The sequence below is a fragment of the Marmota monax genome, unplaced genomic scaffold (assembly GCF_021218885.2).
Source record: "Marmota monax isolate L192 unplaced genomic scaffold, Marmota_monax_Labrador192_F-V1.1 WCK01_AAM20220418_F8-fsc00104, whole genome shotgun sequence".
NCBI lineage: Eukaryota > Metazoa > Chordata > Mammalia > Rodentia > Sciuridae > Marmota > Marmota monax.
This window is the reverse complement of record NW_026693836.1, coordinates 4,057,397-4,070,289: the sequence shown is the minus strand read 5'-3', so window position 1 is coordinate 4,070,289 and position 12,893 is coordinate 4,057,397. Positions and strand designations below refer to the sequence as shown.

Below are 12,893 nucleotides of genomic sequence, written 5' to 3'. Positions count from 1 at the left end.
CTCTTGGAGCATCCAGGCGATGTTGCTTTTTGCATTAGCCTGCTGATGAGACAGACAAAGCAATCGCAAGGTTCCTGAGATTCCCACATATGAAGGAAAATTGATGTCTCTCAGTTCATTCCTGTGTTACTGTCTATGTTCCCTCTTCCACATTTGTCCATCTGAGGAAATCCTACTTAGCCTCTGAGGCCTCAACCAGTGCCACCTGAGCTGCACCTCTCCTGCAGGCATTAGGTTTCCCAATTTTCTCACCCCTATAGTACTGTAAGTTCCTCCAAGAAAGGCACTGGGTCATATTTATTTTTGTCTCCCTAAAACTTTACACAATGCCTGGCATAAAAAGGGGCCTCGTTAAACACCAGCAAGTGAGTCAGCCAATCGACAGACACCCAGGAGCAGGTAGAGGATCCTGTTCCCTCCAGAGAAGCTTCTCTGACCCCTTGCCTTGGGATGTCACATACCATACCTTGTGGAGCTTGTCGGCATTGTCGTAGTAACCCTGAAGCTCCTGGTGAAGCACTCGGTTCTCCTCAGTTAGTATCTCCACCATTTGCTGGGCGCGCTCCACAATCGCAAACGCATCTGGACCAAGCTGCTGGCTGGGGGAGGCGGAAGGCGGGGGCTGTGGAGCCGCCAAGGTCATCGGAAGTGGAAGTGGCAAGGAGACAGAGTGCAGTGGCCCACTGACGGAGGAGGTCTGAGAGGACATGGGGCTGTGCTGCTGCACGGTCGACGGGAACGGAAGTTGGCATGGGCGGCTGCAAGGGAACAGAAGACCAGCAATCAGACCCCAGGGGAAGTGGTGGGAGTAGGAAGGAAGCCCCACCAGTATATGTATTGTCATGGCTTCCACTGTCAGAGGTCACCAATGCACTTCCCAGTGCTCAGCTGAGCAACAAGCTCCACCACTTATCCCGCAGATATTATTTGCTGTGTTCCCTCTGAATCAGCACTGTGCTGGCTGCTGGGGATCCAGTGAACAAGACAGACAGGGTTCCTGCTCTCAGAAGCTTACCTTCTAGGAGAACAACACAGGCACAGGTGAGCCATCAAACTGCAGAACAAAGCTGAGAATCAGAAAGTAAAATGGTTCATCAAAGAATAGAGAAGTTAGGGACAGGGCACAGCTCAGTGGTACAGTGCTTGCCTGGTGTTGACAAGATCCTGGGTACAATGCCCAGCACTGTGAATAAGTAAGTAAATAAACAGAGTGAGATACAGAAGTTTGAGCTCAAGCAAATCAGAAGGTACCAGTGGTTTGGGTGGGAGAGGTAAAGAAGTGGGAGAAAGAGATGCCAGGTAAGAGGATCAGCTAGTACCCAGGGTCTATGGCAGGAATCAGCACTGGCAAGAACAAGTGGGAGAAAGCCTGGTGGTGTAAAGCACAGCCAGCGAGCAACACTGCAAGACAGGACTAGAGACAGGGGCAGGGGCCTTCGTGGGACAAGGCCCCAGACTTCCCCTTAGAGGGTACAGAGGCCAGTGGGGGACCTGCCTTTGCCATGAGTGGTGTGCGCAGAACATATTGCACAGTGGCAAGAGACCATGGAGTCCAAAGAAGAGGCCCAGGTGTGGCCTAGGTGAGTATGATGAGAACTCACAAAGTCAAAGCAAGAAGAGAAACAATTGAGAGACTTGGGGTTCATTTTATATATGTATATATATCAAGGCGGGGAGAAAGAAAGTGAGGGAAATAAAAATTATTCCTCAATTTTGGGTTCTGTGCAAATTAATAGGGCTACCATTTGATGAAATGGGAAAGTCTGGTAGAGGGACTGATTTAATTTTTGTTTTGAGGAGGTCTGGAGATCAAGACCAGTTTAGTCATGTTAGAAAGAACTCATGAGGTGTCTCTTAAAGGCTCAAATTCCTGGTATTAGCACTTATATCTGAAACAACAGATGTCTATCTCCTGTCTCCACTCCCTAACAATTCCTTCCCCATTATTCTGTTAACCTGCATTTTCTTTCAATCTAAGCCCAGGGCCTCCAAAGACAACTTTTTTGTTTGTTTGTTTGTTTGTTTGTTACCCAGGGGTGCTTAACCACTGAGCCATATCCCAGCCTTTTTATTTTTTATTTAGAGATAGGATCTTCCTAAGTTGCTTAGGGCCTCAATAAGTTACTGATGCTGGCTTTGAACTCATGATCCTCCTGTCTCAGCCTCCTGAGTCACTGGGATTATAGGTGTACACCACTGTGCCCGGCCAAAGACAATTTTTATAGGCACAGGCATGAACAGCAAATAGTCTTGAAGTCTAGTTCTCCAACCACAGCTGCCTCTCTTTTGTTCAGACAGGAAAACTGGTTTTCTTGTGAACCTCCATCTGGGAAATGGAGATGAAGTGTAAGTAAGAATTAGCAGCAACACAAACACCCATCAGTATTGTGTCAAAGAGCAGAGTCCTCTGGAGATCCAGCTACTTCTAATCAGTGACAGTTACATGTGTTACCCTCCATAACTGGTGGCCATCTATAACCAAAGCCCCCAGAACTACCCCAGTTTTTCCCAGCAGGTCACCAGGCCTTGTATTTTCCTTTTGCATGTATTTGTTGGAGTGGTTTTGGCCCCTACCAGCCTCCACATCTCTCACTTCATAAGCATTACTCACAGTCAGGATTCCTCTGAATGCCAGCTACTAGCAGCTAAATGTCAAACTCCAGAAGAAAATTTGACAAGGGTCACTTTGGCCCTCATTATGCAGATATTCATTTCTTCATAAAGATGACCAAAGATAAAACCAGCAGATGATACTATAGTACCTATCTTCAGGCCCTGCTTAGAGCATTCTATCTGGGTTCAGGAGACACTTCCCAAGTGGATTTACTCTGCCTGCAGTCTAGGAGCCCCTTCTATTTCATGTTAAAGTAACTGACATCTAAGTCTCCCAGGCAAGATGAAGAACTGCAGAACACAAAGCTTTATTCCATAAGTGAACATCACCTTCCAATTGGCTTCAGATTTTGGAAGGGAATGTCGTCAGTGGCAAGACTTTAAACCATCTCTCATTACTCTCTACATACCTGTTACACAACTACTTGGCCACATCTTTAGAGTAAAACATTTCTGCATTTTGACAAATCTGTGTCCCTTCCACACTGAAGTGTGTGTGTGTGTGAATATATGTGTCCTCTCATGTATACAAGGAGATCCAAATCATCCCGAGAATGAAAGGCCACTGGGCCCTGCTTTCACCCCAGGTCACAGGAACTATCAGGCATGGACCCAAAACTGCACAGACCTGTTACTGAGTAAGTGTTTCCTGCAGGCTGCAGACCCCTACAGTGCATTTTCCATGGAAAGAGGTTACCTTCACAAGAGCCCACATACCATATTACACCACTGCCTTTGAGTCAGAGGCTGAAACCCACTTTTACCTCCTAAACATTCCTTTCACACTTCACCCAAGACCAGGGATAAACACTGCTAGTCTTGGAGGCAGAGGTGGGCGGCTCTGCTCTTGGGAGCCTTGGGGTGGGGCTTCCACCTCCAACATTAATTTAACTCTGGGAAGTCACTTATGGTCAACAATGAGCCATTTTCTCAGACATCTCTTCCTGGTATGTAATAATTAAAAGGAAAACCAAGAAGAGAGGCAAAAATCAGATGCCACGGTCTTTTTGATGCCAACTAAGTCCTTAATGATGGTGTGAGAACACAGAAAAAGTATGTCTGCCAAGAAAGAGGAGTCTTCTATCACACAAGATGCTGACCTCCAAGTACCCCAGTTACATACTCGTGCTAATAAACCCACATGGTAATGGGCAGCGTGTGGACAGGAGGGCACAGCACGACTCCCTGGCTCCACCACTCAGTCAGCTTGGGGTGTGGGCTCAAAGGCCTGGCAAATCTGGGCTTAGTGTAAATGAGGTGAAAGAAAAGAGTGTCGGGACAGAACAGAGAAATTTCATACAAAATCACATCAATGCTACTGCCTACCCTTGGTTTGCAAAGATATAGCTTGCAATGTCTCTGATGGGCCAGCATTAGGAAAACACTTCCTAGTAATGGGGACAAAAAGAAAGGGAAAAAAGAGGGGATGGGAGCCAAGATTTATTGAGAAATATTTGTGAATATAATTCTAGGCTGTTACTGTCTGTCTGTAAGCCTGTTTCCCCTATCAGATCATGAAGTCAGAGAGCAAGTTTATTAGACATCCTGAGTCTCAGACTCCTGGGACTAAATTTCACTTACCTCATACAGTTGTCAAAGGACCTAAGGAGTATGTAGAAGGTCTGGCACACAGTAAGCCCTGGACAACTGTTAGCTGCTATTACTGTTCTCAAAATTATTATCATTGCATTCCATTGCCCTCGATACAGAGCCTAGCATAGGGCAGTCACCAGAAACCCAGAGAATTTTTTCTGTCAAGACCAACATTTACTGAGCACTTCTGACATCCCAATCACTATGGTATCCACTGCTACATGCATCCTCTCATTTTGACCTTTATAAAATAGGTATTGTTGTCAATCTATTTAGACAAAGAAAACAAGGCTAAGGAAGTAACTTGTAAAATATGGGAATAGATATGAGAATAGATAAACCAGAGAAAAGAGGAACATAAAGGCATCAAGTTCGGGCATTCTGATTCCGGGTCCTTGCAGCTCACTGCTTGCCTGTATATGCTGGTGAACGTGGGGAGGGAAGGCAGCCTCCTTCAGTCCTCTGCTCCAGGGTTCCCAACACTTACCAGTGGCCCAGTCTAAGCCACCATCACGCCCATGATCAACATCCTAAAGCTACAGCACTAGAACATTTTGGAGGCTCAAGTGATCTTGGAGCAAGCATGAGCATTAGAAACCTGCTTCTGAGGGGTTTCCTTGGACTGTAACATAAACTCAGTGTTGCTCTTTTCACAGGTGAATGTCTTGTCCAGAGAGCACTCAGCTAACTATACTGAATGTCTATGCTATCTTCCAGGTGCTGCTTTCCATCACCTTGCTTAACCCACACAAACAGAGGCAGGCACCCCTAGCCCTTTCTTAGCAAGGAAGCACAGCTTCCTTTCTCAAAGAGCCAAGTGTGCCTTGAAATGCCAAAGGAAGTGACCTTCTTCCATGTGCCACTGAAGTGACCAGTTATTTAAAGACATCTGAGTAGGATTGCCAGAGCTTCTCCCCAGCTCTGGGTAGAAACGGGAAACAAGGATTTGAAGAGGGATATCTAAGGCATGAGACCTCAGAGGCTGGTCCTCTGTTGTCAATGATCTGGCCCAATCTGTGCACAGACTGATCCAGATCTGGCACCCAGTTCTCACCTGGCCATCTCACCTGTACAACTCCCCATCACTGACCTTATGTTATGTTATTTGTTCTCTCGAATTTCTATTTAAATGTAATATTACTTAATATTTCATACATCTGTGTCTTCCCCCACCTAATTATTAGCATGCAAGTTTTCAAAGGATAGGAAATAATGACTCCTACAAAATTGGCACCCAATAAATTTTTGCCAACTTATTTCATCCCCAAGCAGGAAAGCAATTTATACCAAATTTGACGGATGGGTTTTAAATAACAGATTTAACATTGTTTTATTAAGGAAGAGATATCCAGCATTTAAATTTGTTCTGGATACTACAGGCAGACTGTGGAATCATTAAGGTGACAACATAATAACAACTCTGTGACCCTGAACTTCTGCTCAGGTATCTGAGATCATTAAATGCAGCTGGAAACTGCAGTGATACTATTTGGGTTTGGGGAAATAACGCCATTAGTGGTATATGTAGCAGCCATTTGCTCCTCTTTGCATACAAGGCTTCACATTTAAACTTTTGCTTTTACATTATACCTGTAAATAAATGTGTCATGAATGGCAATTTACATCCACCTGTCATTTCATCCTAAGATTGGGCATTCACTGCTCTCATTCTGTATGCAGTTATTCTATTTTATAGCTATCAAATTAAGCCATATGACTAAACAGAGATCTCAAAGTCTAAACAAAGTCTGAACCCACATGCTTCCACCACACCAACATGCCTCATATGGTGGCACAGAACAGGACTGCTCTTAATTACCCAGGCTCCCCACACACACACCTGTTTTTTTGGTCCTGGGGTTGAATTCTGGTTCTGCTACTTCAGCCATGTAAGCAAAGACATTTCTAACCTCTTCTTCACCTTTAAATGTTGACAATAATAGTACCTATCTCACAGAGCTGTAAGAATTCAATGAGCTGATGCACTGCCCTTACTGTCTGCTTTAGGAAAGCACTTTCTAATTGTAAGCCTGTTATCACACGCTGCTGTTGGGTATTAGAAGAAAGGCAAGAAGCACCACCCTCAGGTCTCCCTTCCTCTTCAGAACTTGGGGTTAGCCTTAGGAATCACAGTCCCTACTTATAAAGCCTCAGCCTTGGTGAGGAATCCCCAAGCCCTCTAGCACCACAGAAAACAGTGCAGAGGCAGAGTGGAGTTTCAGGGTGAGGGCAGGACAGGTCAGACAGATTCTCATCCCTTCTCCTATACTGACCACACAGTAGCCACTAGCATGTGAGGCTACGGAGCACTTAAAATGTGGCTGGTCCAAATTGAGATGTGCTCTGTCAGACAGATATCAGAATTTGAAGATAATGCAAAAAAAGTAAAATAGCTCATTAAGAATTTTTTATACTGATTACTTGTTGAAATTATAATACTTTGGACAGGATGAATTAACTAAAATAAGTTTTAAAAACATTTTTAAATGGATTAATGCAGATGTTTTAAAAGTAATTTCACCTGTTTAATTTTATTTATTTATTTATTTATTCTTGGAGGGGGAGAACATCAGATTGAACCCTATACCACTGAGCTACATCCTCAGTCCTTTATTTTTTATTTTGAGACAGGATCTCATTAAGTTGCTTTTAAGCAATTTAGGGCCTCACTAAGTTGCTGATGCTGGTCTTGAACTTGGGATCCTCCTGCCTCAGACTGCGCCTAGTCACTGGGATTACAGGTGTGCACCACCATGCCTGAAAGTTCTTTTAACTTTTTAAAAAGTGGCTGCCAAGAAATTTTATATTAGTCATGTGGCTCACATTGTATTTCTATTGGATAGCACTTCTGTAGATCATAATGCAAATGCATCAAAGGGCCTCACTTTAGAGGTCCAATTCCCGAACTCAGTGAACATCAGAGCAGTTCAGGCCAACAGCTTGGCTGTTCCCACTCTGCAGTCCTCAGAGCCCACATGAATGGGCATGAATGAAGACAGGCTATATCCAACCAAACACCATGTGGCCTACCTCCTTCTGATGGCCTAATTGTAGATAAACATAGTTTATAAAAATAAAAATAGGACTGAGGCTGAGCGGTAGTGCACTTGCCTGGCATATGTGAGGCACTGCATTCAATTCTCAGCACTGCATATAAATAAATAAAATAAAGGTACATCAACAACTAAAAAATAAAACTAAAAATTAAAAAAAATGACTTGTCTAATTGACAGAAACTTTGCAAAATATGACAGAAAAAGAAAATCATAAATAAATAGATGAAAAATGTAGCCAAGTAATTAACAAAAGAGAAAATAAAAGCAACTAAATATAAATAAAAGCAATTAAACATAAACTTATGAATAGATAAATAAAAATCCAAACAATATTTTTTCAGTTTGTCAATATTAATAATTCTGTTAAATGAGCTTTTTTTGAGCCCCCAAGTAAGGACTTTTAAAAAATTTCTCAAGATTAGATACATATTAGGATTTGCTCATGTTAAAAATAACACAGGAAAAAGATGGAAGGAACTATTATAGAAGGTAAAGGTGATGTCTCCAGGTAATGGGTCTCTTGAATTTTTTTCTATTCTTCATACTTTTCTGTTCTTTACACATTTTCTATAAAGAATAAGGAGAGCTATTTTTTTTTAAATCATTAACTAAATAGTACACATGCATTGTAGAAAAACTGTAAAAATCAACATGGTTATTCTAATACTCAGAAAAAAAAGGAAACAAAATGAAGTAAAAGATAAGATGAGCTAATAAAGGGCTTCTTTGTCAAAAAAGGTCCAAGTTTGAATGCTTCTCAGTAAAAGTACCTCATATTTATATAGAGCTCTGCAACTTACAGTATTTTCTTATAATTTTTGTATCCTCAAAGCAACCTAGTGAAGAGAGTGTTTAACAATGCTTATTTCTGAATAATGGGATTGAGGTTAATTACTATTTTCCTTTTTTGGTGGGGGAAGGGTGATGGGAGTTACATGCATTTCTGAACTTTCTACAATAAACAGATTTTTATTTATGTAAGGATGTAAATTAGTTAGTTTTAGGAAAAATTAGCAGAAACAAATTGCAAAAAAGGAAACTAAAGCTGTAAGAACTTATGCAATTTGCTACAAGGTATAAAAACCTGAATTTAAACCCCTTGAAACTTCTTTTTCCAAATCCATGGGACCTGGACCCCTTTGGTCATGTAGACACCACATAGCTCATAAATGTCCAGATTATGATTCGACTCTTGTGTAAACTAAGAACATAACCATAACCACTGTAATGCGGGTGGTACAGATAACCCTCCAGTTTGGAGAAGTCACTCATTTAATGCACTGCAGCTGGAATTGCATCAGTTTTCCTGGGAAAGTAACCAGAACTTGACCCTCGCTTCTTGAAATTTCCATACTATAGAGCTGTTTCTCAGGACACATGAGGCATTTACTTGGTTTATCCAGCCATAATTTAACTTAAATGTTATAGAAGCTCCTGAGTTCTGATGCTGGCATTCAAACACACATATATGTGTGTGGAATTTAAACAAGCCTGCATGGCCTTATTTTCACCAAGGGCAATGCATAGCTTTTAACTTAACGGCCCTGGTTCTGTGTTATCTTTTTATTGGAGGGTGTACAGGGTATTGAACTCAGGGGCACTCAACCACTAAATAACATCCTCAGCCCTATTTTGTATTTTTATTTAGAGACAGAGTCTCACTGAGTTGCTGAGAGCCTCACTTTTGCTGAGGCTGGCTTTGAACTCGCAATCCTCCTGCCTCAGCCTCCCAAGGTGCTGGGATTACAGGCATGCACTACCACACCCAGCCTGGTGTATCTTTTGATCCCACATATAGAAGTCTGTTTTTTTGACTGTATAAATTGCAAATCATAATTCACCATTTTGGAAAGACACCCATACTTCCAAAATTATTCTCTCTCCTCCAGCTGTTTCTAACACAAAGTAAGATGGGACTGGTGAAACTTCCTTCAGCTACTATAGCACATACCAAACATGGAGCCCACCAGGATTAAGACCTGCCATTTAGCAAGCCTGTTTATGTCAAACTGCACTCTGGCTGCACTGTGCCCTGACTGGTTTCTCTGAGGAGAGGTGTTGTCTTTAATTAGCCACATGTGCTCTTACTCTCTCCTTCCTTCCTGCACTGTCATTTAGCATATTCCCAGAGAATGACCTTTAACTCTTTCCTAAACAAAACCAAACCAGGAAGTTTCATGGGGGAAAAAAAAAAAAAAAAAAAAACCACAGTGCACTTTTGTAGGGAAAATAGTGATAGTTGAGGACAGATTGCACCACAGGTTCTCCCAATAAACATAGGACACTAACTGCATGTCCCCTGCACTGGAGAGAAAGAAGGTGGTGATGAAAGCCTGTGACACGAAGCTAGCTCTGCAGAAGGAGATCCTCAGCATCTCTGGTCTGACATTTCCTTAGAAGATGATGTTTTGTCAGCTTAGGACAGAGGGCTGAGCCAAATACTACCATCTCATGCTCTTATAAAGTATATGCATACTAAAAATATATTAATACACCCATAGATGAGTAAAATATTAATAAACAGGTAGCACTCTTTCTGTTTCCAAGAAGCTTGTAAGTCAAACAGGCAATTGAACAGGCAAGATTGAGACAAGATAAAAAGCGAAAAAGACAATGTCCAGGCTCAGAGAGGAAACATAGAGCTTTAAGTGTTCTTTTCATCATCAGAGAGTCACTCTTAGCTTTTTCCAAGGTGATACTGCTGAAAATATAGAAATTAGTCTTCAGTTAGTAATTCATCATCTTCCATAACTGAAACATTCTGTTTAAAATGTCTAAATAAAAAACACACACACAACTCCCCTGGATTCCCCCTTCAAAGGAAAGCAAACCACAAGACAGACTAAAGCTCACACCCTGCAGCTGTCAACAAGGTTAAGGTTGCCACCACAGTCTTCCAGGGTATCTGGTAAAGAAGAGGCACCTGGAGGGCTTTCCTCCTAGCATCTGGAGGAATTGGTTTTCTCCTCCTCCAGGAAAACACTGAGGTGGGCAGCACACGAGTTAGACATCACACGTGATGTAATCTGTAAATCTGATTAGAAACTCACCAGATGAGCTGATGTCAAGGAAAGACTTAAGACGGCCTCCATGGCAACTCATGGGAGGCGCACTATGCAGCAGAGCTCCAGGTGCATCCTGGCCCCTGAACCAAGAGGAGATGGTGCCTGTTGCTATGACCTTGCCCTCTAGGCTTGATCGAATGTAAATATGGGTATATCAAGAGTGCCCAACTCCTTAGCATTGCTGATAAGACGAGGAATGACAACCCACAGCAAGTGCCAGAATGCCGCGAGCGCTCAGTGAAGGTTCTGTCCTCCTGCCACTGCCCAGCTCCACTGTCCCTGACGAAGGATGCAGAAGAAGTTCTAAAAACTGGAAAATCTGAGCAAGTGTTAGAGAAAACAGGCTTCAGTTTCCTAGGGGTTCATTAAAGCATGTAAATCATATGAAGAAAAAACATGAAGAGCCAATTTTCAGGTTCAAATAAGTATGACAAACATACCACCTAAAAAAATCAACCTAGCTAGTAACTGCACATTAAAATAGGGAGGAAACACTACTTTCTTTTTAAATTGGCAAAACTGTTGTAATTATCATGACTAACGTTGATCAAAGTGCAGTAAAACCGTACGTATTTTTATGAAGTTATCCAACATCATAAGCCAATAAACGTTCACTATAATTTACTCAAGTTTCATTTCTAAATAATGATCCTAAGGACGTAAGCCAAAGTATGGAAATTTTGATATGTATGATAATTTCACTATGCCATTTATTTAAAAGTGGCATAAATTATATACACAATAAAATATTATACAGCAATAAAATGGATGGTTATGAAAATAATAAAGGATTATTTATTATTTTCATAATAATAAATTATGAAATTTATTGCTGTGAAAAAATGGGAAACTGTGAAAAAAAATGATGTCTAAAAAAAGCTAAGATACTAAACTGAATATATGGTTTATTTATTTATTTATGGTTTATTTATTATGGTGGCGGTACTGGGGATTGAATCCAGGGTCTCACACATAATGGGCAAGTGCTTTGCCACCGTGCTATATCTCTAGCCCACTAAACTGAACATAATTCATGATTATAATATGAAAGAAATAATTTGTATAGGAAAATGTTAAAAGCTATATTTGGAAAATAGGATATTAATAAGGAATTTTTTAGAATCTCTAGTATTCAAATATTTTGAAACACTTATTTTTTGAAACAAACATGCATGTTGACTGATATACTCCAAACTCCTCTAACAAAAATCAGACTATCCAATTGGAATTCATTCATACATTGATTTTCACTAACAGTGCACAATGCATAGGCCAACTCATTACTTAGGACTAATATTATTCAAATGATTTGGGTGGGGGAAGAAATGCAGTTCTCCATAGTGACAACCCAATTTCCATCTTTTCCTCTTTCCTATCCATTTCCACTTTCAGGTTGAGTGAAAAACAAAACAGAGTTCAAGGAAAGTCAGAGCAGCCCATATTCCCTGCAGGTCCCATTCTTAGTGCTTCCTTCTCCACCGGCCACCAGCTCATCAACAAGGGCCAAAATCATGCTGCAAGTCAACTAAGCCTGGACTAGTGGCCTCTCCAAGGGGTTTCCATAAAGGAATCTAAAGTGTTTAATAATCATCTACCAGACAGCTCCACACATCTTTAGCTCATCGGTGCAGGTGAGAGGTTTTATAAGTGATAGTGAGTCAAGAATGAAGAAATCCAAATTATTCTTCTCATGCATTCTATCGCTTGTTTCTTTGGACCTATCTGTCTCTAGATAAAAAGGAGTCAAATCTCAACAAGGTTATGGGTTGGACCAAACCACTGAACATTCTTTATCTCCTGAGCCCACATTCATAGCACTAAGGAGATGGACTGGGAGAACTCAGCCAGAGTCCTTTCGGTCTGGTTGCAGGAGCCTATGCTACAGTATGTGGCACCAAACAGTCTATAACTTCCTAAACCATCCCTGTTAGTGACACAGATAACCCCTTAAGCACAAAGGAACAGTGAAATTCAACGGAGCCCTGCTTGTCTCTTGGGTCACAGACAGGTTGAATACCATACACTGCAGAGTTTCAGGCTCAAACCTTGGAGATCAGGCTATTAAAGTTTCTGAAGCAGGGCTGTGTGGATGCAACTTTGTTTACCCAGCCAGCCAAGGACTGCACCGCTGGAGCCTTGCTGGCGAGCCATGGCCGAGCTCACAAAGCAGCCTTACAGCTCTGGACCCAGCCTCAATGGCCTGTCTGTTACGTCTTTTAAGATATTTTGATGTGTCACATCAACCCAGCAGCCAAACCTGGCAATAAGCTCAAACCCCACATACGTTTCTTCTTCTTTCTAACATCAGCACTTCCACACAAATGACACTTTCCAAAAATAACCGGATAGAACTCCAAGAAGTGCATCCCTCCTCCCAGATCATTTCTCCCTCCTCATATCACATCCATTGCCAACTGACAAAGGGCAAAATGACCCACTTATTGTACCTCCATTAAAAAATACTAAGCCAATGAAGAGGAAGGAGACTACAGTGGGGGAGATTTTCACCCTCTATCAAGCTTCAGAGTCCGAGTGGAATGTGTGAAACACCATGATTCTGGAAAAC

At 41.7% G+C, this 12,893-nt stretch overlaps 1 protein-coding gene across 3 annotated transcripts in view; it reads right to left on the bottom strand.

Moving 5' to 3' along the window:
* The window catches only part of Amotl1 (angiomotin like 1), a 156,532-nt gene that overhangs the window by 54,409 nt on the left and 89,230 nt on the right, over window positions 1-12,893 (bottom strand). For all 3 annotated transcript variants that reach the window (XM_058584971.1, XM_058584972.1, XM_046462348.2), the window contains one exon: window positions 467-758. In XM_058584971.1, coding sequence (XP_058440954.1) covers window positions 467-758 — 292 coding nt within the window. The remainder of the gene's footprint in view (window positions 1-466; window positions 759-12,893) is intronic.